The following is a 26,666-nucleotide window of genomic DNA, read 5'->3' as shown; positions in this document are numbered from 1 at the left end:
GAAACAGAAACATATGTATTCTGAACTCTAAGACAGTAAAGAGAACTGAGAAAAAGGAATTAATTGAAGAGACAGTGACTGAGAATTTCACAGAAGTGATATAAATCTATTTTCCTAAGTAGAATAAAATAAACCCAAAAGTAGACACATCATAGTGAAACTGTAGAAGAGCAAACACAAAAAGTTTCCAAACTAGCCAGAGGAAAAGAGACAAATCATCCATATGATACAACAGCAATGACAAAAACCAAAATGAAATCGCATAACATCTTCCAAGTGTCCATTTTGCATTGTAGATCAAACCCATTGTTAGAGGATGAAAGTGATATAAATACATTTTCAGATAAAGTTTCTCACCAAGGACCTCTATTAAAGGAACTTCTAAAAGATGTACTTTAGAAATAAAGAAAAATGATCATAGAATGATCTGAGATATGAAAAGGAATAGTAAGTAAAATACAAACATGTAAGTACATATATATACACACATACATAAACAAACATCTGTGTAAGATAGTCTGGAGAGAGGTGCCCAGATTTAAAACATTCTAAGGTTTTTGGATTGTCTAGGGGTAGTGTTTAAGATATTTAACTTAAAACTTTATTGTATTAAATACGCAAGGCAAAAATTTAAGGGTAACACTAAGAGAATAGAAATTGTTAGCATAAATTTGAAAAAAATACAGAAGAATAAGACACACATGCCCCAACTATTTTTCAAAAGCAAGGAAGAAAAAAGCATAGAAAAAAAAATGAGACTAATAAAATTAGTTCAAACAAGTCCACATATATGTCAATAATTACAACGAATGTAAATGGAATAAACTTGCCAATTAAAGGTTATACTGCCATATTGGATTAAAAAACAAAATCCAGCTGTGTGAAGTTTATGAGACACAAAAAGGACAGAGAACAGTTGAAAGAGAGGTGGTGGAGAGAAAAGTTATATAAGGTAAACACCAATAAAAAGAGAGCTGGGATGTTTAATATTTGACAAAAATTTTAAGACAAAAAGCAGTACTGGTGATAAAGAGGGTAACTACTAAATAACAAAGAATAAATCCATCAGAAAGGAAAAATATAACAATTTAAATGTCCATTTTCCTAATAGCCTCAAAATATAAAAAGCAAAAATTCACAGAATTTCAGGGTAAAATGGCCAAATGCGGAATTATAACTCCTCCTTGTTCTTTACTGTAAAACTCATAAATAAAAGAGTGAATACATTCAAAAGATATTTGTATTAGCTTGTGGGATTAAGGATTTTTCTCCATTTTCTAAACTTTATTGCTGTCATATTGCTTTTACAATTAATTTTTTTCAGAAATGAAGTATACAGGTGAAATCTTTAGATAACAGAGGGTTAATTATGGTTTTACTAAATTTGGGGGTAATCACAGTCTGTAGTTTTAGATCCTGTCCCCAGTGATTATCAGGTTGTGTACATTTTAAAGATAATTTCTTGTTTGAGTTTTGCTAAAATTTCAAATGACTTTTACATGGACTCAAGTGGTTCAGACACCACTGGACTCACACATTAAAGAATGTGGTTTACTACAGTTTCTGCTTTACTCCATAAGAATAAAATACTTCTAGAAAGAATGCATAATAATGCACTCCAAACTTGAATATGCTACTGATTGTTAATGGCTACATTATTCTGGATATTTGTATCAACAACATAGCAACTTTTCTAGACTTCTGCCCAGATATTACAATTATTATCCTAGCCATTAGTTACTCTCAGAAAAGTAGAGAAAGATGCAAATGGAAAATAAAGCAGCATTCAAGGAAGCTGGCTCTAAAGAAAACAAGCACAGGTGGCAGGGTATGGTGGCTCATGCCTGTAATCCCAGCACTTTGGGAGGCTGAGGCAGGCGAATCACGAGGTCAGGAGTTCGAGACCAGCCTGGCCAACATGGTGAAACCCCATCTTCAGCAAAAATGCAAAAAATTAGCTGGGTGTAGTGGCAAGCGTCTGTAATCCCAGCTACTTGGAGGCTGAGGCAGGAGAATCGCTTACACCCAGGAGGCGGAGGTTGCAGTCACGCCACTGCACTCCAGCCCTGGCAACGGAGTCTCATCTCAGAAAACCAACTAACCAACCAACAAAAAGGTTATTTTATCACAGTATTGAAAACGGAGACAGCAAATGGAGTCTCTCTGAATATATAACCTAAAAACTGAAACTGTAAAATTTAATCTATTATACAGAATTTTCACAGTTGTTTAAATTTTACTGTTTGCAATTCCAGAAAAATAACATCATGTTGGAAAAGCAGTAATTTAAAATGAATTATATTTTGAAAAATATAGAAAAATGACAGGAATTCTAAATTTTGTGAATATTTTACCCAAGAAATGTGTTTTAGAATCTTTTGAGATTTGCATTCGAAAATATTGTTGGTCCAATTCTTTCACTGTTTAAAGCCAACAATAAAAGAATAGGAAAAGAATGTAGTTACTTCCAACTCTGGGCTATAACAATAAGATAATAACGTCTAGAAATTACACTTTAAAACCTTCAGAGTAAATTAATAAAAATTCAACATACTTCAAGTTATCATCACTTTATTTTTTCTATCATTACCTTTTTGTTTACTGTTTCAATTTATTGAATTATAAATACAATGAAGAGTACAATAATAAATGTACATACAGCTTTATGAATTCTCACATAGTGAGCCTGTGTTACAAGTAATCTATTATTAGCTTTTAAGATGATACAGTGCTATGATCGAAGGACTAAAATGATCAACATCACCATAAAAGGCAGTTATAAACAAGAACAATTAAGTGTAATTAAATCAGGTGGGAGGCACACTTAGAGAAATGAAACAATTTTTGGCTCACATTTTACACCACACAGGTATTCTGTATCTTTAGAACATGAGAAAATACATATTCTCAGTCTGATAGGTCTCCGACTTGGGGGTTCTTTTACTGTACTTTTTTCTCTCTAGTAGCCGAACATTTTAAAGGAATCAGCAGAAAAAACATCAAACTTCAGAACCAATTAGACTTTTAAAAGCAACGTTCTTGCCCTTTCCAGAGATGCATGCCTTAATCCTCCTACAAATCATGACCTTACACGGTAACTTTAAGGGTGAACATCAACTTATCTACATTTCGGCGCTTGCTTTCCCTAAGTGGCAGATGGTTTCTATTAACCTAAAATTGAAGTCCTTGTTGGCGGACCCCTAATTCCATGTCTAGTCCTAGTGCCCAGAGGCTACCAAAGACGATACGAATAGCTTCTCAGGCACTCCACCCACCATTTACCTTGTTAATGCAAATCTCGCCCAGACCTGGGTCCCGAAATTATTTTACCCTGCAGAACAGAAATGTTATGGTGTTCATTCAGTGAACTCGTCCCTAGTTTTTAATCTTTGTATTTTCTGCGTATACTTCGAGCCACCAGTAACTTTCCCAGTTACCAAGAAACGGTGTAACACAGGTCGCTATTTGTTTTGTTCGGAATTTACGAGCCATTTAAGCACACACGTGATTAGCAACACTAAGGGGGCTCTTCCAGGCAAAGAATCCACAGAATGAGAGGCCCTTGGTACCCAAATGAAGCAACAATGAAAGATCGGCGAAGCTCAGCAAGGTGCCTGAGCGCCACGGACGCCTGCTCTGATTTCAGGTTGCCGGCGCGCGCCCGCGGGTCTGCCTTTATGGGCGAGGCGCAAAAGGGCTCCAGGAAAGAGGGCGCCCTTAGGGGCTCGGAGATTAGCGTGGGCGACCCTGCCACCAGCCGCCCCCACCACAAAGAAGAGGAAACGCTCCGCATCCCGTCACCAGGGCAACTCTGCAACCCGACACCAAGGCTCAAGATTCCGCATCCCGGGCAGCGGACACAGAAGAAAAGCACATCGCGGCCCGGCCGCGGGGCTCCAAGGCGTCCCTGCGGCTGCTGTTCCTAGGGTGCCGAGAGCGACGTGGGGGCCACCCCTCTCCGCCGGCCCGGGGTCCGAAGATCGGCCATCCGCCGCAACGCCACCGCGCCCGGCCGGCGCCTGCCGCACGTGGCGGCCGTGATTGTCCCGGGGCGGTATCCCTCCGCGCCCCCGCCTCAGTCTCCCCCCGCCCTTCCCGGGACCCTCCGTGCCAGGGCGCCGCGGAAGGATCGCACGCACGCGCGCGCGCGCACGCCCCGCCGTATCCGCGGAGAACGGAGGGCGCTGCGGTAAGGAGCAGCCGCCGCCACCACCACCACCGGCACAGCCGCTCCGCAGCCTCCCGCCGCTGGTTAGTCAGCCCCGCGGCTGCGGGCGGCCGGGTGGCCGGGCGCGCTCTGAGGTTCGTCCCTCATCGCTGAACCCGCGTCCTCCCTCCGCGGCTCCTCGGGGAGGGGGGCGGTCGGTGCCTGCGCAGAGCCGCCTCCTCCCCGCCCCCGCCCCGCCTTCCCCCGCGCCGCCGCCGCCGCCGCCGCCCGCTACCGCCGCCGCCGCCGCCGCGCCTGCTGCTCCTCGCCGTCCGCGCTGCAGTGCGAAGGGCTCGAAGATGGCCGGTTGGCAGAGCTACGTGGATAACCTGATGTGCGATGGCTGCTGCCAGGAGGCCGCCATTGTCGGCTACTGCGACGCCAAATACGTCTGGGCAGCCACGGCCGGGGGCGTCTTTCAGAGCATTACGGTGAGGACCAGTGGCGGCCGGGACCCTGGTCCCTGCACCGGAGTGGGGTTGGCGGGCCGCGGGGGCGCCGCAGCGCGGGGCCGGAACACCGAGGGCCGAGCCCGCAGGTGTGCTAGGCAGCGGGCGCCGAGGATGCGGCTGCCGGGCAGGCTGGGAGGCCGAGGCCCGGAGACGCCCCCTCACCCGGGGCTGCGCTGACAAGCGCGGGCGGCGGCCAGACTCCTTGCTGGCCCTCGCCGGGCGTCCCCGGCGTTCCCAGCGTGGGTCCAGGTGCCCGGGTTGGGGGAGGGGGCACGCACCAGCCAGGGCAAGGGGAGGGTTTCCATTTTTCCTGCTAGTGCGGTTCTCCTAGGTTCTCTTGAAGCCCTGAGGTTTGCTGTGCACGTCCTGGGGTGGAAGCGGGGGTCGGGGATCCGGGCCGGGGAGCGCGGGCCCCGGGTAGAGGTCCCCAGGCTTCTTGGCCGCCTCTTGCTCGGCGGACAGCGAGCCGCCCGCGCCTCCGGCTGTGGGAGGCGGTGGCCCCGACCCGGCCCCCGGGATTCTCGAAGCGACTTTGCGTAGGTTTGCCGATGTCCAGGCCTCTGGGGCTTGCGAGAGATGTGCGCCGACCGCGTAGGTGGATTCGTGAATCTCGACTTCAGCTGTAGCTCTATAGGTTGTTTTTTTTTTTTTTTTTTTTTTTTAATTCTCCAAGATGGCGAACTGCCATTGATTTCTCTCCTTCTCATATGGAGATTCATCGATATACGGTTATCCCCAGTTATGCAACATAGCTCAAAAAAGGGGTGCTTTTCGGGGGCTTTCAATTATCTGCGAAGACCAGGAGCACACTTCACTTCTCCAAGTCCCTCCCTCTTTAGTGGTGGCAGTAAAGGAACTAATGCAGTTTTATGCTTCACATTGCCTGATTTTCTTGAGACTTGATGGTTTTGAGTTGGTTGCAGTATGTTTGGGGAATATTTGCAAGTAAGCCTCTAGCTTATTGTTTTGCCTGTTTCTGCCCAAGGCTCTTTCTAAAATTATGATAATTGTATTAAATACGAGACCATTCCTTTAATTTCTTAGCACCACGCTCCCTTCCCATTAAACACCAAAATTCAGGTCCCCTATTATGGGTGCTAATTATTCTTTTGCCACTTAACGTGGTTTAAAGTCTGACTTTAGAACTCAGTCCTTGATGCTAGTACTTTAAGGTCTCGTATACCCGCAGTGGACTACTATTCTTGTAGGGAATTGGCATCTGGTCATCAACTTTTTTCCTGCAGTCCTCTTGTCTTTGTGTGTGAGTTCCCGCTGTCTGACTAGGAAGATTGCGGGAGTGTGCTTGGAAATGGCTGGGGCCTGCTATGACTCTGCAGTTCTGATGGGGGCGACGCCTTCCTTCTTATTCATGGAATGTTAGCATGCACGTTTTCTCCTTTCCGGTTCTGGTGGCTACCTCAGTTTCTTTCCCAATCTCCCTCCATTTTCTCTGTTTTACTATTGCCTACCGCAGTGCTGTAGACAGAATCCACTTTGCGTTTGCCCAGAAAGAAAACTGATTACTGAGATGGGAGGGGAAGGGAGGTTGGAAAGAAACAGGAGTCGTGGCTAGAAAAATAGGAGGGAAATATGAATTTGGAAAAGCACTGATGTTCAGGGATTGAAGTCCATATCATCAGGTATATTTCTAGTTATTCCAAGCAGAGAAGTGAACAAATCAAAGAACAGGCTTTATTTTGGGAGACTTTGAAGCAACTTTAAATGTGATGAAACATGATTTACTGTAATGGGACTGAATATGATAGACCAGCTGTGTTCAAAGAGTTGATAGCTGAATTTTTACCATTACGTGAACACTTTCAGGCACAGTTTATAAACTGACTTAATACAGTTTATAAATAACTCTTTAAGTTTGCACTTTGTCTAGTGTCAACTATCAATTATTTAGAGTTTCTTTATATAGACTGGTCTTGGTTAAGAGACGACACCGTTAACTGAAATCAAATCAACTGATGTGATTATATAGAATTAAGTAATTATTAAGAAAAGACCGAATCTTGGTTTTACGTTAGTGAAATGTGGCTGTCTGGCATAGCACACAGCCTTTCCTGTTAACATAAAGCCCTAAAAGGAATTAACTACAACTTCATGTTGTTTTTTTTTTTCTTTCTGGTGGGGGACAGCCAATAGAAATAGATATGATTGTAGGAAAAGACCGGGAAGGTTTCTTTACCAACGGTTTGACTCTTGGCGCGAAGAAATGCTCAGTGATCAGAGATAGTCTATACGTCGATGGTGACTGCACAATGGACATCCGGACAAAGAGTCAAGGTGGGGAGCCAACATACAATGTTGCTGTCGGCAGAGCTGGTAGAGGTAAGTAAGGCATTCTTTTGGTTAAAAGTTGCATGCCACGTTACAACTTATTAAGCAGTTTCTTTTAACATTTTGAATAAAAGTTAGTCCATAATGGCTATTAAGGTGGTTTTTGTGAACTGCCCAGCACTATGGAGAAGCGCTGCTTTAGTTTTACCTACTCTACAGCATCTACAACCTGCTCTCTTAGATCCTGATTTTGTTCTAAGGTAGAATATTCGTATCAACTCACTTTCAGCTTTATTAAACTTAAAAGTCTCTTAAACTGCTTGGCATGTCAAATGATAATCCTGTGGTGTTTCAGATTGTTAAATTGTTGGAATCACTTGGTTATTTTAGTCCTTTGCAGTTTGTGTTTGACCTTTGGATCTCTTTTCTTTTTTTTCTTGCTTGTATTCTAACCATTTCACTACTCAGCATAAAGAAGTAAAAATTAACATCAGTTCATTTTTCAGTTAGGAACTTTGCTGGGGAAAAGATAATTAGATGAGGATTTTGGAGTAAGTTATCCATTCACTGAAATATTTTCAAAAATTGTGTGTCTGAGACTTAGATTTGAAAAGTAGGAAATTACATTTCATTTGTATACTTGGTCCAAAAATTCAGGTGTCTCCAGACTGTTGTCAGCATTATAGAAACTCTTAATTGTACTAAGTCTCCCTACTTTTTCAAAATAAACTTTTGAAATTGAGGTTTATTATGACATCTGATTGATTTACAAATACATTTAAATGGGTTAACGCATACGAATATTTTGTAAATATAGAGTGCTTCTGTAGCCTCACATAGCTGACTTGGCACATCTAATTTTAATAACAGCTCTACCATGTGAGGGGACTTGAAGCTGCCCTGAGTTGTAATTTAATGCTGTGGCTCTACCAGCTCCCTGTGATTATCCTAAAAGTTACTCGTAATTCTGGTGTGAGTTGATGTTTTAAGTATTTATAAGAAAATTAGATGACTTTGAAATAGTGACAAATCTCTTTAAACCTTAGCTGCACTATATGCTAAAAAGAAGCGTCAAGCACAAGACAAAAAAAAAAAAAAAAAAAAAAAAAAAAACAGAATATTTTTATACTCTACAGCACTACTGACATCTAGTGGTAGTGAATATAAAATTTGACATATACATATATTTTGGGTTATAGACCTTTGAATTGTATTATACAAGAGCGATTAGAAATTGTAAACCTGTTTTTTTAGACGCAATTAAAAACAAGGTTAGTACGGTGAAGTTATCAGTAAGCAAACACCTTAAATTAATTTGGCGTTTTCTGAATGATACTGAGTATGCTACTTAAAATTTGATCTTCATTTTCCTTTGGAAATAAGAGATACATTTAGCCTCACTGGTAAAACGTAATAGTTTAAACTTGTCAAGCATGTTAAAATTTGGGGAGAGTTTGTAAGTAAATAACTCCCTGAGTTTATTAAGTTTATATGTTTGGGGCAAGTAATAACATGTACTTGACATAAGCCAGAATTTTTTTGCCCTAAAATAGAAGACAAATGATCTTTTTTTTTTTTTTTTTTTTCCTGTAGTTAGTGTAAAGATAGTTGTATAGAACTTTTGCTTGCATTGATTGGGCTTCCAAGATGCATTCAAGTTTACTATTTTTTGTTTAGTATATTACTAGTTTGAAAGTTCTTTTTGGAAACCTACTTGATTTCAGTGCTTGGCAGTTCATGGAAAACTAACTTAATGTTAACTTATTAATCGGGGTTCTGTCTGCTAAAACTTATGTGACTTTCTTGATTAACACTTCTTTTGAAACACTTTTCTTCTTTCTCTTTCAGTCTTGGTCTTTGTAATGGGAAAAGAAGGGGTCCATGGAGGCGGATTGAATAAGAAGGCATACTCAATGGCAAAATACTTGAGAGACTCTGGGTTCTAGCTGCTAGGCAGACTGTTAAGTATTAGGGGAAAATTGCTCTTAAACTTTCCTAGCTGTAAGCTTAAGTCTGAATTCTGGAAATTTTATTAGCAATGCAGGGTGATGGGGTATGAACCTGTGTCTCCTTTGTATCCCTCTGTTGGTGGGGAAAGGCGTCTTTCTTTTGCCCTCCCCCCCCCAAATAATTCTGTTCACTTTTGTTTTGTTTCCTTGTGTACTCCAGCATTGGTTATAGTCATGGGAAAGGAAGGTGTCCACGGAGGCACACTTAACAAGAAAGCATATGAACTCGCTTTATACCTGAGGAGGTCTGATGTGTAAGCAGCCTCTCCCCATCTACCTAGCAACTGTCTTCATCAACAACCCTAATTATGGTCACAATGCTACCAAACTATAGATGGTAGCGAATTTTTCTTTACCTATTTTCTAATGTCATGATTCCTGTTTGCCCAATGGATCATTTGTATGTTAACCACTGTATGTAACCAACCCTTATCTGGCAACATAATTGCAGCACAATAATGATTTGCATGATACCTTGAAATTGGGGGGAGGGGGCATGCCAAGTTGGGCATCACTTTGTCTTAGCAATTAATGGGATATTGATTACTAAAATAAGTTAATATTAAGCAAGGTGCCGGTTGTACAATCTCTGATCAATGTCTTTTCAGCACTTTGAGCATTTACTTGGCTCATTTAGTCTTCCTTTTGTAGCGCATGGTTGGGAGGAAAAAGTGCATGCATCTTTCCTTCACTCTTCTCTTTTTCCCGCCCCACCTCCCTTCGCACATAGGCATTTGGTTTGCTTCCATCTTTTTTTATGCAGTGCCTGTTTTTTTTAACCAATTAATATCCCTTTTGTTGATGAGCTATTGAGAGCTGCAGTAGTTTGCTTTTAGTATTGTTGTTGCACTTGAGGCAAACCTTTATTCATAGTGTCTACAGGACATATGAAGAGTGCAATGGCAAAACAAGAGCAAAAAGCACTTCCTCCCATGACCTTACAGTAACCATACTGATTGACTCCCCAGGGACATTCCATCATTGCAATAGCTCACATTTTTATTCCTATCTTTTTCTTTGCACACCAGCTCTACTCTTTAGTAAAATTGTAAAAGGCTGCCATTATGGACATTAGGTATCCCAACATAACCATCTGGAGTGTGTCCAGTTTGTTCTTCATAGGACCAATTTTTATTTGCAGCTTGAGTTTTTATATGAAGTTGCATTATTGTGGACTTGGCTGTCTTGTGATGAATTTTTTTCATATGTATTCTGTGCCATACTATTGTTAAAATGAACCGTTGCTATTGTGAGATGGATTTTAACCGACCTATTAAGGGTTTCTTTCGAATGGCACTACTTTAGGGACATTCTAGTATTTGCTTCTATTGTTTGGGCCTTGTGGATAATGTACAGATTTAAAAACAAATCTTGTTGCTGATTTGTCCATTTCTTTCCCTGCACTTTGTTACATCTGGGATACAGTCTAACTCATCTGATTTAATATGCATTTAAAAAAATGCCATAACTATTAAACACCTTGTTTACAGACAGATGAAATAAATTTATTCCAACCAAATACTCTAGGCTCCTGTTGTTTATATAAATTGTTGGCTTACTGTTAAAAGCTGATTTTTGACAAGTGGGAATACACAGAATAGGCCAAAGTCTGCTGCAAGCATAAAATTTTTTTTTTTTTTTTTTTTTTTTTTTGAGACGGAGTCTCACTCTGTTGCCCAGGCTGGAATGCAGTGGCACAATTTCGGCTCACTGCAAGCTCCGTCTCCCGGGTTCATGCCATTCTCCTGCCTCAACCTCCCGAGTAGCTGGGACTAGAGGCCACACCGCCACGCTGGCTAATTTTTTGTATTTTTAGTAGAGACAGGGTTTCACCATGTTAGCCAGGATGGTCTCGAATCCTGACCTCGTGATCTGCCCACCTCAGCCTCCCAAAGGGCTGGGATTACAGGCGTGAGCCACTGCGCCCGGCCGCAAGCATAAAACTTTAACATTCAGGTGATGGCCTACTTCAAGTAATATTACAGATAAAATTAGTGCCTGGAAATTTCTTTTTAATGGGCTTTGATCTGTTACATATAGTTTTGAGTCATTTCAGGCTCATCTTCAGGCGTATGTGAGAAGCAACTGACATCTGCTAGAAAATGAGTATTTTCCTTTTCTTGCTGGTTTCTAGATGTGAAATCTAATAAACAGCAAAGGGAGTACCAAGAAGGGTTTCTGCACTATTGTGGATTTTTCTGTGTTGAAATGTCGTATGACTTTAGATTTGGAGGCTGTGTTGGCAGACTGAAGTCAGCCAACTGGGGCCCTCCTACTTAAGAGCAGAAGACATTCCTTAGGCAGCATATAAGGTAATTGGGATGCTTTTGCACTTTTTGGCTTTGTAGTGACATGTTGACCATGGCTATGTAATAGATTTAATCCCAGAGGCCACAAAATCCCTGATATGTATTGAAGTTTGGTAAATATGTAAATTTAGGGCTATTTGGATAAATCATTATTACCAACAACTCAAGCAGATGCTTAGAGCCAGGGGTGCTCAAAAGTTAGTGGGTTTCAGTAAAACTGGGGAGCTGGTTATAAGGCAGATTATGGACTCTGGGGTTCCATCCTGGAGATGGAGAGTCCATAAGCCCAGGAATCCCTTTTCAGAAACAATCACTGGGTCAGTCTGATTCATTTTAAGTGGTGTTTATGCTACCTTTTGAGAAACAATGGGTTAGGGAATAGGAATTAATCTGCTTATACTATGCATGATGAAAGTTTTCTTTGGTTGTCAGGCATTGGTTGTGAATATGGTTGTACATACACAGGGATGTAAAAGTATGGAAGATAAAGGATCTGGGGCTATTTTGGTAGTTGGACATAACCTCGAAATTGTAAAACTATAATAAAAACCTGCTATCAGTTTCTTGACCTGTTAAGGCCAAAAGATTGGGCAAATGAAAATTTGGTGGTTGAGTTGTGATGATTTGAGATTTTACAATAATACACATTCACACTTCACTTGTAAAGAACTATTAGGGTAACCAATTATAGAAAGCAGTGACCAAAATTCTGAAACTGTTAATGAATTAATCTGTAAGTAGGTGAGGGGGCAGTGTGTATGTGTGTGTGTTCAGAGAGGAGGTTGGGGGTAGAAGGTGGTAAAGGGTGACTGTATCACTAAAATAGTATATAATGAAACTATTCATTGGCCCTCCACCCACAATTTCATTAGAAAAATACTTAGGGAAATATATACAGCTATACTTTGCTTTGTACTTAGTTCTAGGAATTTCGCATATGGAAATGAAGCTATACAAATTTGTATACCAGAATGTCCATCACACTGCATTACTTAAGCCATCCAAACTTGGAAAACATCTACAAGGTTCAGCTTTTTAAGGGGTATGGTTTGAATAAATGATTTTAAGTCCATAGGACAAAATAGTCATTGAAGAATGACATGAGAATGCTTACCAATGAATGTTAATGAGAATATAAACATGTTACATGACAGTGCACATACATACAGTATTAATATACATGTATTTTACATATGTATTTCTGAAGGCAGTATAGTTTCCAGGTGACTATATTTTGATTTCTAGTGTTTTAATGTTACTTTTGTAATCAAGAAAATTTTAAATTTTTAAATAGAAATTGGATTTTAATTGCACCTACTGTCCTATTCAAAAAGCTATACCATGAAATTACAGAACATTTCAAGTGAACATTAACAGAACCTAGTAACAGTCCTAGCCAGTGCTGCTAAATAAGACACTTCGTAGATTTTTTTTTTACATAAAATTAAAGTAATTTGGAATTTCAAAAAAAAAATTTTTTTTTTCCATAAAAACTCCTAACATAAAGGAACTAGGTCCTTGTTCTAAACTTTGGATTAAAGACTAAGGGAATATAACATCTAATACATACTTACCCATTACTGTGACTTTTTATTTTTTTCCCTTTTCCTATTTTAAAATACTATTTTAGGTTTGATGTTTTTATTTAATAATTATTTTGAAGACTATTACTTATTGCACATCTATGCACCAGATACTGAGCCCAACGTTTTGTCCTCACACCCTCACTTAGGTTAAATGAAAATTATGCAAATGACCAGGTTTAAAACGGTTAGGGCCATACAATTATGTCCAGTTCCAAACTTTGCTTAACTACCGTGGTAACCTTTGATGTCCTGTTTCTCAGGCCTGTGGTTCTTTAATTTTTTATAAAAAGGGGGAAGAGGGATGAGGTATCAGATAGCGGATGTTGAATTCAACCGTTTATTTTCCAAAGTAGAAATACCTATTTTTTCCTGATTATGAACATTTTTTAAAAGGCAATTCGGAAAGTGAAATTTTCCCTCGATATACCATAATTTACAACAGGGTACCAAAATGTACACTGTTTATTTTTGGAATAATTTTGGCAGCAGTCTAAACTTTTGGGAGATTACCTAACTGCATGTGAATGGTCAGTTACTTTGTATAAAATTCTAGGGTGATGTGATTTCTCTGACCTCAATCATTATCCCTTTATAGGATATATATAAATAAGACTAATATGATAAGTAAATGGTAGGTAGAACAGACATTTACTGGATCTTAAAGTGGAAAACATGTTTATTAACATTCAAACTCCCCTCATACAAGGCCATATAAAAATCCTTAGCATTTTGATTATACATTAGTCTATATTTTCTACATAGTTACAATGATGTATATAATTTAGCTTTTCATAATACAGTGTTTCAATACATCATTAGTTCTGTTAAACATAAGTCACTTACTTTCAAATCCAATACTTGAACAATTTCCTCTGTACATAGTTTAGCAGGGCTAATTAGCATAAGATGCTATTTATTAAGAGGTATATGATCTGAGCATTAACAGTTGCTGAAGTTTGGTATTTTTATGCAGCATTTTCTTTTTGCTTTGATAACACCACAAAACCCTTAAGGACACTGAAAATTAATAAGTAAAGTTCAGAAACATTAGCTGCTGAATCAAATCTCTACATAACACTATAGTAATTAAAACATTAAAAAAAAAAAGTGTTGAAATCTGCACTAGTATAGACCGTTCCTGTCAGGATAAGACTGCTTTGGAACAGAAAGGGAAAATACAGCTTTGAGTTTCTTTGTGCTGATAGGAGGAGGAAAGGCTGAGTTACCTTGTTGCCTCTCCCTAATGATTGGCAGGTCAGGTAAATGCCAGAACATACTCCAACTCAACAACTCTAGGTAACTTTATGGAGGTGGAAGCTGGGTTAGTTCATGCTAGGTGGCTGTCGCACTGACCTCATGTATAAAACACAAAACATTTAAATACTGTGATCTAGGTCTTAATTGCAAGCTATACTGAGGATTTTTTTTTTTTTTAATGTTTTGGCTATACTTTAATTCCAAAAGAAGAGCTGAATTGATGCTTGAGTTACAGCACCAGTCTATTATTAGTGAATGAAGTACACTCTTGCAGATAAATACCAGATCAAAAGTCCTGTTTCAGTAATTTGATTAAACTGTAGAATACTAAAAATAAGTTATTTCTACAGAAATCTTTGAAGGGAGCAAAAAATCAAATTACAGTATATTACCTAAACATTTTAAAGGGAAATAAACCATCTTCTGAAAGTCAAACAGTATTTGCTATGTTGTAATCCCGTTCACCATTAGGCTGCAGCTGGACCACGACATCATGTTCATTAATTTCATTTTCTGCATCACTACTGTCGGTATCTTCATTGTCATCTTCCTCATAGTCTGAAGATTCTGTCATGTTCTGATGTGAGCGGGATTCCGACAAAGCCCCAAATGACTGGGCACTGACAGAAGCTAAAGGTCTAAGTAAAGGGGTATGTTCTGTCACTTCATTTTCTTCTTGACTACTATCTGTGTCAGAGTCTGAATCACCTTGAGAAGGAACAACTTTTTGCTTGCACACTGGACAGGTTTTTTTGGTTTTAGTTAGCCAAGGGTCCACACACTTGCAGTGATAAGCTGTTGAAGCAAAATATACATCTTTAGTATGCTGTGGTTGATACTTTTATATTTAATCTCTTGCCATATTCAGTGTTCTGTATGTATCATGTAGGGACGGGAAGAAAGTTTATAAATTTTTTTTTTTTTTGAGACAGAGTCTGGCTCTGTCGCCCAGGCTGGAGTGCAGTGGTGCGATCTCCGTTCACTGCAAGCTCCGCCTCCCAGGTTCATGCCATTCTCCTGCCTCAGCCTCCCGAGTAGCTGGGACTACAGGTGCCCGCCACCACGCCCAGCTAATTTTTTGTATTTTTAGTAGAGACGGGGTTTCACTGATAGCCAGGATGGTCTCGATCTCCTGACCTTGTGATCCGCCTGCCTCGGCCTCCCAAAGTGCTGGGATTATGGGCGTGAGCCACTGTACCTGGCCTGAAAGTTTATACATTTTTATAAATATACCTCCATCCTTGAATGAGACCACTAATTAGTACAGGGCCTGGCTTACGGTGTGCCAGTAACTATTTTCCGTCTCTTCCCCTGGAATATGGAACCTAAATATAAATTACTACATGTAAATTCAAATCAGTATGTAATTACTCATACCATGGGAACAGGGAAGGATTCTGAGTTTGTCTCCATCTTCATACTCATCCAAACAAATGGCACATACATCATACTCATCTCCTGAAAACAGAAAATACGTAGAGAACTATTTTTTCGCCTTTCAAACTTTTCAAGTTAGTCCTCAGTCAGTTACTGCCTTTTGATGTATTTATCTTTGAATGATGCCTTTTGCATCAGACTCAAGGATCTGCTTATCCAAGTTGTAGGACCTGAAGTTTCAATTTAAGTAATTCACATTTTACCTAAACTAGATAGTTTAAAATGGATGACAAATTTGTTTACCTTGATTATCTTTGCAAAATATTTTAATAAGAATCATAATTACATCAGTGTTTTACCTAACCAAATGCTAGTTTTGAAATATTTAATGCCAGAAAAATTTCACTACTAAAATTTTCAAACTCAGTCTTAAATAAAAATGGAAACATGAGAACATACTCAAATGTTTAACTATATTAGTAAATAAAAACAGATTCGAAATGAGTCACACTGGGCTTCAAATCTCCAGCATTTACCACGTTCTGCGGTGCTTGGCAAGTTGCTTAGCCTTTGCCATCCAGTTCTTTATCAGTAAAAAGATTAACTTACCTTACAGGTTATAAGGATGAAATGAGATGATACGAGCAAAGGGCCAGACACATAGGTATTCAATAAAGGGTATACTATTAATATTGCCATTTTAATTGTCTTACTGTAGAATTTATCAGTTTTATAATCATAGAAATTTATTAATTCATAGCTCTTTTTGGAGTTTCAGTGTAGTTTTCTAAGTCTTTAAAGGAGCTAGCAGTTTTTTAAATACAGCAGCTTTTTCAGTTAATAGTGGCTTAGACACCACTGTGAGTGCTTGAAAGCACTTTTGTGAGTTTTTTTCCACTACATGCATATGTTGGATAAAAACTTATAAAACTTTTAGGGAACAAAAGACAGTTAAATTCATTGCCTATCCCACATGGAGGGGTAACAACCTTGGAAGACATATTATCTGGATGGATAGTCTGGATGAACATGACACATAAAAAAGGTGCTGATAGTTCTTCTGAAACAATCACTTTAATGTCCTAGTCATTTAAAGCAGCACATTCAGGAGGAGCCCAAAATAGAAAGCTTTAATGAAAATTAATTTTTGTCCATTACCTTGAATTTGGTTACTATAGTATTTAAATTACATTCTGTAACAAAGGCATGTATACATATGTTAGAACCTTGTGTGTGGAATTTGGTGAGACTTACTAGACTCAACTATTACAAGACTAAAGGACCTCTAATATAGCTGTAATTATTATTTTTATTTATAATTACATAAATCCATTTACATGGACTTTGGGGACAGTTATGCAATTCAGTCATGACTGATTTCTCATACAAATCAAACTTTGAGTCACATCACCTTGTGAAAACGCCTACTAAAAACAAAACAGTTAATGTAGCTGAACAGGAACTGACTGTGGCTCAAAGCTGTGCCAAGGCTCCAAGGCTCATTTTATTGAGGTAGGGAGATCAGCCTGTATTATCCATGTGAGCTCAATGTGATCACAAGGGTTTTGAAAAGTGGAAGAAGGAGGCAGGAAAGTTCAGAGTCGGGGCGATGTGGCTACAGATGAATGGTCAGGGAGATGCAGCTACTGGCTTTGAAGATAGGGGGAAGAAGGGTCACAAGTCAAGGAATGTGAGTGCCCTCCAGAAGCTAGAAAAGGTAAGAAAATGGATTCTTCCCTGGATGCTCCAGAAAGGAACACAGTCCTGCTGACACCTTGGTTTTGGCCCCGTGAGACCTGTGTCAAACTTATAAGCTATAGATAATATATTTTTGTTGTTTTAGGGCACTAAGCTTGTGATGATTTGTTATCAAAGAAATAGGAAACTAATACAGGTATATTTGTCTGGGTTATCTTTAAATGTATGGACTTGATGCTTTGGAGTCACTGAGCTTTCTTATCAGTCCTTTGAATTGTTCCAAGTAGTAGATTTATATTAATATCCCATGTTTTATTGCCATAGCACTTACTTTGAAGATGACAGGTCAAGATTCCAAGGTACAGTTTGTGATCATGGACCAAACTGGAGCTTAGTGCTCTGTAGAAAATTAACCTTTATGGCCTTGGACTTGTGATGACATGGTAAAGCACCTATTAGAATGCCTGGGGTTCCCATCCTGGTCCTTTTATTTATTAGCTATGTAACCTTCTGTAAAACACTTATCTTTATGTTTCAGTTTTCTCAAAGGCAAAACACAAATATTAACATAATTATGTATTAGGGTTGTTGTGAAGATTAAAAGAGATAATGCAGGTAGAGTAATTTACATGGTGTTTCACACATACAGTAACTCTTAACCAGTTTTTGCCTAGTGAAACTAGCTGATAGGCATACTTGCTTATCACATGGTAGAAGACTGTTGCTAGGAGGCTATTCTCTAACCAACCTTATGCTTTTGTCCCACCAGATGATCAGCTGCATGCTTACCAAAGGCTAGTGGCAGTGGTCATTGAATCTGTTTTGTTTTACTTAGGGTAATTATGTAATTTAGTTAAATATTCAGCAGTCAATAAACTGTGAGTGTAAAAGACTTCTGGTTTTATTTGAAAGCTAGGTTGAATGCATTAGAAACACTTAAAAAAAAAAAGCTAGTTGTTCCCCTCAACCCATCGCCAGCCAAAAAGCAGTTAAACTGGGTATGGGTAAGAAAACTAAAAGACTGGACAAATGTAAAAAGCAAGGATGAAAGCAGAATCCAGTTTCACCCCATTTTAAAATACTTGAAACTAAAAATGGTAGAAAATGCTTCATGTACCATGGCAATTTGGAAATCCAGCCAGTGGATTCATACTCAAAAGGCTGTGGTCCAACATCAATTGTTGATTGGATTTATAATTACATTTAAAATAGAAATTAAAGGCATTTATCTATTTTTATGATGTATAAGATTTTAAACATTACCTACTGGCTCTGGTAGTATAAGATAAAAGGGCTATAACAAGTGCTTAATAAGTGTTAGTTTTGTTACTATTAGCACCATGCTAGAAAATTCTGTTGCTTAGTTTGGTTCTAAACTGGGGATGATTTTGCTCCCCAAGGACATTTGGTGTTATCTGGAGACATTTTTGGCTTTCATAACTGAGAGTTGCGGCTGGCATCTTGTGGACCAGGGATGGTGCGAAACATCCTATAATGTACTGAACAGCCCCCTAAACCAAAGTATCCCATCTAAATGTCAGTGGTGCTGAAGTGAGAAACCCTCATAGAAACCCCTGCAGGCTAACAAAACTTTGCTAATTCACTATTGGATAAGATGTCAAAAGTTGTGGAAGAAATCAGATTCACGTCTGTTACATGAAACAATAGAGGACCACTTTTGTCTGGAATGTTTTTGGCACTGCTGTAGAATAAAGTTTCAGAAAAATTTCATGAAGGTACTTTTAAAGTAAATCTCATCAGTCTGGGAATGTTAAAACATGTAGCCAGACAGAACTTAGATTGTCTCCTCTCTAAACTTGTTCATCCATGATTTTTCCCCATTTCAAGCCCAAAACTTTGGCTCATCAGATACAGAAAAGCACTGGCCCTTCATAACAAGACTCACACAAAGACCTAGGCAGCCAAGGCAGTGGCATGAACTGAGTATCAGGCCTAGGCATATCTTTGATGCTTCTTTTCCTTAGAGCCTTCGTACAATCTGTCACCAGATCCTGGAACCTTTTATTTGCAAAACATATTCTGAATCTTTCCCCTTCTCTCCATCGCCTTGATTACTCTGGTCTAATCTAGATTATGCTAAGAGCCTCCTCTCTGGTCTCCCATCTATTCCTGCCCCATGTAGTTTTCAGCAGCTACAGTGATCTTTTAAAAATGAAATATCACATCATGTCATTGTAATTTAAATGGCTTCTCTGAGAATAAAATTTGACCTCCTTATCATGGCCTTCATATAGCTATATATGATCTGATCCCCCTACCCTGCCATCCTGTCTCATCTCATACTAGTCCACCCTTCATTCATGCTGCATCCTTGTGGCCTTCTTTCAGTCTTTGAATAAATATGAAAGTAAGTTAGATGGGGACCTGAATTTGGCCAGGCTGTACCAAAAACATTTGGACATAAAATTAGATTTAGAAAGAGGAATTACCATTTCTAAACAAGGCTTAAAACTGAGCTAGTTAAAATAGTCACAGTGGAGACAAATTGATGTAGAATTGTTCAATACTATACCAAACTAGTCTAGGTATCAAGTAAACCAAGAATAGGTTTCCTCAAAATAAAAGATAAAAGAGATTGAAGATTCAGGGTTAAATACATATAGATGTCACTAGTGATACTGACTTTACATATATATTATAAATAATCTGCCTAGGGATGATGCATCATTAGAGTCATGAGTTGCCACTTACACACTGCTTCTGCCAGTGAAGAAAACAATAGCAGCTTTTTTTTCTTAGTATTGATTTCTTTTTAATTGCCCTGTAGTCCAAGAGTGTGTTTGATATGAATAGCAGCTTTTTTTCTAGCAAATAAGAAATAAATGAATCTTATTTTTTATTCTTCTTTTCCCTATACCAGTTCCCAAGAAATCAACAAAATACAACAGGATGAAATATTTTAAAAGCCAAATTTGCCTGAGAACTCTTTCTGATTATTTCCAAACCCTGGGCAAAGGAACTAGTATTTATTATTATGGTTAGATTAAAAGCTATTAAAATGTAGTTATAAAAAAAGAAGTCTTTAATAGCTAAAGTAAAAAATTATAAAAATTAACTATTGCTCCATTTTTATGCAATCTACTAAAATGCTGTGTTGCTTTTTTCCAGTCTCTGAAATAAAAATCTTTCCCCTCCTGTACATATTATCTTCAAAAATCTCAATGATTAAGCCATAAAGGAAAAATGCCTGGTAACTTAAAATGTCAGATATGAAATCCACTTTTATCATTTATGTTTCAGGGATCTGGCTGCTTTAACATACTAATGGGACAAGGGAGACAGCTCCCAGAGAGCTGCTTAGTAGAGGGATGTTAAGTGAAAACATAAGGATTTTCCATCTGTTAGGAAACAGTGTGTGGTATCTAGTTCTTATGGTTAGACTTGGATAAATACATTAATTGAATGACACAGGAAATACAGGAAACCACATTTTGCTTGAAGAGCAATTTTTGAGGACAATGAGTAATGAAAAAATTTGTAAGGATGCTGGCTGCTTCAGAAGCAAGAAAACAACTAAAAGGCTATTTATTATATGTGCTAGAAATGGGTAAGTTAATACTCAAATCGTTTAACTATTAATCAGCATGAACATTTCTGAAAGAACTTCAAAAGTGAAGATGAATAAGATAGGAAGATTTAAGATCCTGTCCCCAAAGTATGGTAAATATGAAAGTTTACAGATATTATATTCAAGTTGTTTTTAAAAGTTTCTGTGAACGGTATTACAAGCTATGCCAATGGAAGATACTTCCAAATGCCAAATTCTTTTTGGTTCATTGCCAAATATTTCCACAACAAATACTTTTTAGCACAATGAAGCAGCTGATTACTAGAATAGTTTCTTTTTTTCTTTCTTGTTTTTTTGCAGGTGGGTGGGGAAGGAGTAAGGGTAAGGGTGGGGATTTTATGGTAATACAAATGTTATAGAGTCCCCGAACAATTTTCACTACATTCTAAGCCTATAAAAGTTCTCTTAAAGGCTTCCATGGCTTCCACGGTACAATTAGATGCAATAAGGAGATAATTGCAACAACCAAAGGGTTTTTTTTCTAACATCTATGTGTATACCTGTCAAAACCACTACAGCACACCAGAATATGGTATAACAAATAGACCTTTTACTTAAGATGTCAAATCTCATGATAACCAAAAAATTCTAAAACAAAAATACACCTAGCTCCAACTTACTGTTATTGAAATTTCAAGTGTAATGTTTTTATTTTCCAACTGCTTCATGATTTTGGCAGTCTTCTTTTTAATCATAAAATATGTTTAATGACTGAATTTTGATGACACTAATATTTTTATTTAAGAGGTTGTTTCGCTTTTGTAATAATAATTGCTACTACTTGTTGAGTTCTATGTGCCAAGCACTATTGTAGGCATTTTTCATAAACTGATTTAAATCCCTCCCAACCACACACCTTGTGAAGTAGGTACTATTAGTTACATTTACACATGAATGGGTGTTTGGCAAGGTTAAGAAACTTGCACAAGGTGACACAGCCAATAAATGGGGGATCCAGAATTCCAGCCCAGGTCTGTTGGGCTCTAAAGCCTCTGCATAGTCTTAGCTGTTATGTTTTATTATATTGCCTCCTAAGTTATGTATGTAGAATTTTTGGTCACATTTAAATATTCCCCTATGATTCACAGTGTTAAGAAATACACTTAAGCAGCTACGTGTTTACTATGGATGAAAATGTTTCCAATTCATAAGCCAGAACATTTTTTTCTTCAGATATTTAACACAAAGCAGGGATGAAGACCACTTTTTATTCCCATCTCCCATGGTTTCATATTTTTATAAACATTTCTAGAATGCTACACAATAGCAGCTATATTCTGCAACTTCAATTAAAGGTCAAACATTTCTTATATATTCTGATGGTGAGATGATAATGCATATGCTAAAACAATCAGATGACTCCACTGAGCGAAAGAGCATTGCATTAGCAACTCTTTGGGGGAAATGTGTTAGTGAATTATTTCATGAATGCAGTAAGAATAAAATGATTGTCTTAGAGGCCATAAATAAATCCATTTAAGTTAAAACCTAAGTCTAGGAATTGATATCCGCTTTGGCCAAAATTCACTTCGGGTACTCTAGCTTTAAAAAAAAAAAAAACAACAACTTTTCCCTGTAGTATTTTAAATAGTCATTCTATATTACTCTTTATTGGTTCTAACTTGGTTGATATTATCTATGCAGATAAACTACAACTGTACCCAAAGCCTTTCTGAATACAGATTTATCATCCTGAGGAGAAAAACCAAAGTTAATGGGAGTGTTGGAATGGTAAATATTGTGCCAGACCTCAAGTACTTAAAAAGCATTTCCTAGGCCAGGCACGGTGTCTCATGTCTGTAATCCCAGCACTTTGGGAGGTCGAGGCAGGCAGATCACCTGAGGTCGGGAGTTTGAGAACAGCCTGATCGACATGGAGAAGCTCTGTCTCTACTAAAAATACAAAATCAGCTGGGCATGGTAACGCACGCCTGTAATCCCAGCTACTCGGAAAGCTGAGGCATGAGAATCGCTTGAACCCTGGAGGCAGAGGTTGTAATGAGCCGATATCGCACCACTGCACGCCAGCCTGGGTGACGAGAGTGAAACTACATCTCAAAAAAAAAAAGGCATTTCCTTATACTAAGTACAGAAGGTTCATTATTCTTCTTTTATTCTTTTTCAGGCCACTAGGAAATGAGGGTGTACAACACCCTTCCAGAGCCAACTTCAACAAACTGAAATTTATGTAATTCTAATCTAAAATTTGTTTTTTCTCCCTACATATAAAGGAAATTAAATAAAAAATCTGTCCGTCTCAGTTATACTTGGGGCACTGGGCCTACATTATTTTTGCATAAAGCTGAATTGCTTCTAGATGACTTCTGCTTGTTGATTAGATTAGTCTAATATTTGTTGCAGCCCTCAGAGTGTAAAAGGTGACTACAGGAAGTCATACGTAAAATTTCCTTCTAAATAGTGCATACGAATCAATAATAAAATAGTATGATCCTAACTGAAATGTGAATAAAGGGCATGCCAGTTTACAAAAGCAGAAATATAAATGGATATTTTACCTTGTTAATGTAGAATATGATGAAATGAGTACTATATACTGATAGTAGACTTGAACTTTCAGCAAATCAGTTTGTCTCAAAAATGGTATTTCCTTTTCTCTTTGACATAGTGAGTTAAAGAGGAGAAGGAAAAGTAGGGGTGGGGTGGAGGGAATGGACAAGAGAAGGAAAATGGGAAGAATGAAAGCCATGAAATGGTAGTGACTGAAAAGAGTAGGGTAGTATTTACTAGTGTTTGGAGTCAGGAGGTTGAATTGCAGCCCTGCCACTTACCTTTAGCTGCTTGCGTATCCTCAGGCAATTTACTTGACCTTTCTAAGTCTCATATTCCTTATCCATAAAAGAGACATGACAGTACTTTCCTAATTAGGCTACTCTGAAAACTAACTGAATTCATATATGCAAAGTACACAGTTTGCTTTCATACGACATAATAGTATGTGTTACATGCTTATAAGACCTAAAATGTGAAATTATCAAATTTTAATTTGGTGCAATGCCCATCCCAAACCAACTTACTCCCAAATAACCCATATGGTACAAACAACACCGACTTCAGTGGAGAGAGGCAAGGGTGGACTAAAGCATGGTTCTCCTAAGCATTTACAGCTACAGGCAAATGACAAGAGTGCCATGATACAAATCAACCTATAACACCAACTGTCAGTCTCCTTCAGTCAAAGCTATTACAGTACAGACCTTAGGCTCTTTATCTCTGGACATGAGGTAATAAAACAGTTCCTTTTCAAATAACTCATGAATGCACTGATTTCTTAGGATCCATAGCCATGGTAGTAATTCCTCACCCAACTTGCATCCTCAGTTCACTGCTTTGTGGGCCTTCTGAAAAGTATTCCTTTAGAAGAGCTGAGAAGCATTCCCTTTTCTGACAGACAGCAGATATACAGTCACAACTTAGCAGAAACCCTGAGTAGAAAACCACTACAAGAACCAGTACTGGTAGCAAAGCCTGAACGGTAATAAACAAATTGCCAGAGACTCAGTGTGGACAAGTCTGAGAGTTAAAAAACTTCCAGGGGACCCAATGCTTTTGTGAGTTTTACCTCCTGGAGCTCCACCAGGAAAAATCCCCTCAGGTATTAGGGGTGGTCGGGAGAAGCATTATGTTCTAAACAAGGCCTTCCCCCAAGGAAGACTATTTTACCAGATCATAATCTGCTATGGTTTTGAATCTAACTGACCTGGGGAAAGGGCAAAAATAACCAACTCCAGTCAGCTCTAACCTACGTGGAACAGAAGATACCTCCCTCCAGCCATCTGGGAAAAGAAGTGAGGAGCACTTGTGAAGTTCAGACCCTAGGGCCACAGGCTCACTTAAAGACTGAGACAGGCCAAGTGTGGTGGCTCACATCTGTAATCCCAGCACTTTGGGAGGCTGGGGTGGGAGGAGTGCTTGATTCCAGATGTTCAAGACCAGTCTGGGCAACAGAGAGAGACCCCATTTCTACCCCCCCCCAAAAAAAAGAAAAGAAAAATTAGCTAGGCATGGTGGTATATGCCAGTAGTCCCAGCTATTTGGGAGGCTGAGGCAGGAGGATGGCTTGAACTCAGGAGGTGGAGGCTGCAGTGAGTCAAGATTATGCCACTGCATTCTAGCCTGGGTACCAGAGTGACAGCTTCATTCTGTCCTAAGTGTAAAAAAAGGTTCAGATATAATCATAAAATTATAGAATGCTTCCCCTTCCCCTGTGCCTCACTACTACATGACTAATGGCCTATTTACTGCAATTCTTTTCAACCAGTACATCATGTCCAGCTTTCAACAAAAAATTACAAAGCATACTAAAAGGCAAAAACACAGCTTGAAGAGACAGAGCAGGCATCACAAACAGACTCACATATGGCAGGAATGTTGGAATTATCAGATCAGGAATTTAAAACAACGACCGTTAATATCCTAAGGGTGCTAGTGGAAAAATTAGGCAACATGCAACAATGGCTGGATAATGTAGGCAAAGAGATGGAAATTCTGAGAAAGAATTAAAAAGAAGTGCTAGAGATCAAAAACACAAAAATGAAGAATGCATTTGATTAGCTCATTAGTATACTGGACACATCTTGAGGAAAGTATCTTTGAGCTTAAGGACATGTCAGTAGAAACTTACAAAACTGAAAAGCAAAGAGAAAAAAGACGGAAAAAATGGAATAATATTCAAGAATGTGGAACAACTACAGAAAATGCAGCATATGCATAATGGAAACATCAAGAAAATTAAGGCCGGGCGCGGTGGCTCAAGCCTGTAATCCCAGCACTTTGGGAGGCCGAGACGGGCAGATCACGAGGTCAGGAGATCGAGACCATCCTGGCTAATATGGTGAAACCCCGTCTCTACTAAAAATACAAAAAACTAGGCGGGCGAGGTGGTGGGCGCCTGTAGTCCCAGCTACTCAGGAGGCTGAGGCAGGAGAATGGCGTAAACCCGGGAGGCGGAGCTTGCAGTGAGCTGAGATCCGGCCACTGCACTCCAGCCTGGGCGACAAAGTGAGACTCCGTCTCAAAAAAAAAAAAAAAAAAAAAAAAAAGAAAAAGAAAATTAAAAGAGAAAAGAACAGAAGCAATAAATAAAGTAACAATGACTGGGGATTTCCTGAAATTGGTTTCAGATCCCACCACAGATCCAGGAAGTTCAGAGAACATCAAGCAGGATAAATCCCAAAAAAAGAAGAAAAAGAAAAGAAGAGGAGCAAAAAAGAAAAAAAGAATGAAGGAAAATGAAGAGAATCTGAGGGACTTCTGGGATAGCATCAAATAGAAGAAAACATGCATTATGGGAACCTCAGAAGGAGAAGAAAGAAAAGGGTAGAGGACCTATTTGAAGAAATAATGGTTAGAAATATGGATATACGAATTCAAGAATCTCAGATAAATCCAACCACAATAAATTTAAAGGGATCTAAGGGATCTACACTGAGACATACCATTGTATCATAATTAAACTGTCTAGTGACAGAGATCTTGAAAGCAGCAAACAAAAAAAAGCAACTCAGTACATATAAAGGAGCTCACACTAGATTCTCAGCAGACTTAGCAGAAATCCTGCAGGCTAGGAAGTCGGATGATGTATTCAAAAGAAAAGCGGTGCCAATCAAGAATGCTATGTTTAGCAAAAGTGCCCTTTCGAAACAAACAAAAACAGAAATTAAGACTTTCTCAGATAAAAATTGAGGGAGTTTATCACCATTAGACTTATTCTATAGGAAATTCTAAAAAAGCACCTACAAGTAAGTGAAAAGCTGATAAACAGGAACATAAAACCATATATTAATAAAAACATAAGTCCCAGGTAAATATACAGAAAAATACAGAATCCTGTATTGTAATGTAGGTGAGTAAATCACTTATAAATCTGGTATAGAAT

The 26,666-nt window shown here is 38.8% G+C and overlaps 2 protein-coding genes and 1 pseudogene across 8 annotated transcripts in view; 1 reads left to right on the top strand and 2 right to left on the bottom strand.

Annotated features, from left to right (window-relative positions):
* Window positions 1–2,565: 2,565 nt before the first annotated feature.
* On the bottom strand, window positions 2,566–4,072 carry LOC126948931 (uncharacterized; annotated as a pseudogene). The gene has a single exon (XR_007723570.1). The product of XR_007723570.1 is annotated as an uncharacterized LOC126948931 (transcript).
* Window positions 4,073–4,187: 115 nt separating this feature from the next.
* Window positions 4,188–25,517, top strand: PFN2 (profilin 2). 4 transcript variants are annotated; one of them, XM_050779803.1, is made up of 4 exons: window positions 4,250–4,638; window positions 6,804–6,996; window positions 11,089–11,266; window positions 22,896–25,517. In XM_050779803.1, the coding sequence occupies exons 1-3, from the start codon at window positions 4,507–4,509 to the stop codon at window positions 11,232–11,234; spliced, it is 471 nt and encodes a 156-aa protein (XP_050635760.1). In that variant the 5' UTR covers window positions 4,250–4,506; the 3' UTR covers window positions 11,235–11,266; window positions 22,896–25,517. The 4 variants fall into 4 exon arrangements, with proteins under 4 accessions (XP_050635761.1, XP_050635760.1, XP_050635759.1 ...); XM_050779804.1 differs by lacking the exons at window positions 11,089–11,266; window positions 22,896–25,517 and adding an exon at window positions 8,794–10,473 and having other exon boundaries at window positions 4,188–4,638; XM_050779802.1 differs by lacking the exon at window positions 22,896–25,517 and having other exon boundaries at window positions 11,089–13,404.
* Window positions 13,508–26,666, bottom strand: part of RNF13 (ring finger protein 13) — a 159,609-nt gene continuing 146,450 nt past the window's right edge. For all 3 annotated transcript variants that reach the window (XM_050779780.1, XM_050779781.1, XM_050779782.1), the window contains 2 exons: window positions 15,484–15,564; window positions 13,508–14,901 (listed from right to left, as the gene is read on the bottom strand). In XM_050779780.1, coding sequence (XP_050635737.1) covers window positions 14,537–14,901; window positions 15,484–15,564 — 446 coding nt within the window. In that variant the 3' untranslated portion in view covers window positions 13,508–14,536. The remainder of the gene's footprint in view (window positions 14,902–15,483; window positions 15,565–26,666) is intronic.

Source organism: Macaca thibetana, chromosome 2, assembly GCF_024542745.1.
Source record: "Macaca thibetana thibetana isolate TM-01 chromosome 2, ASM2454274v1, whole genome shotgun sequence".
NCBI lineage: Eukaryota > Metazoa > Chordata > Mammalia > Primates > Cercopithecidae > Macaca > Macaca thibetana.
The sequence above is the reverse complement of the archived record's forward strand: the minus strand, read 5'-3'. Positions and strand labels throughout refer to the sequence as shown.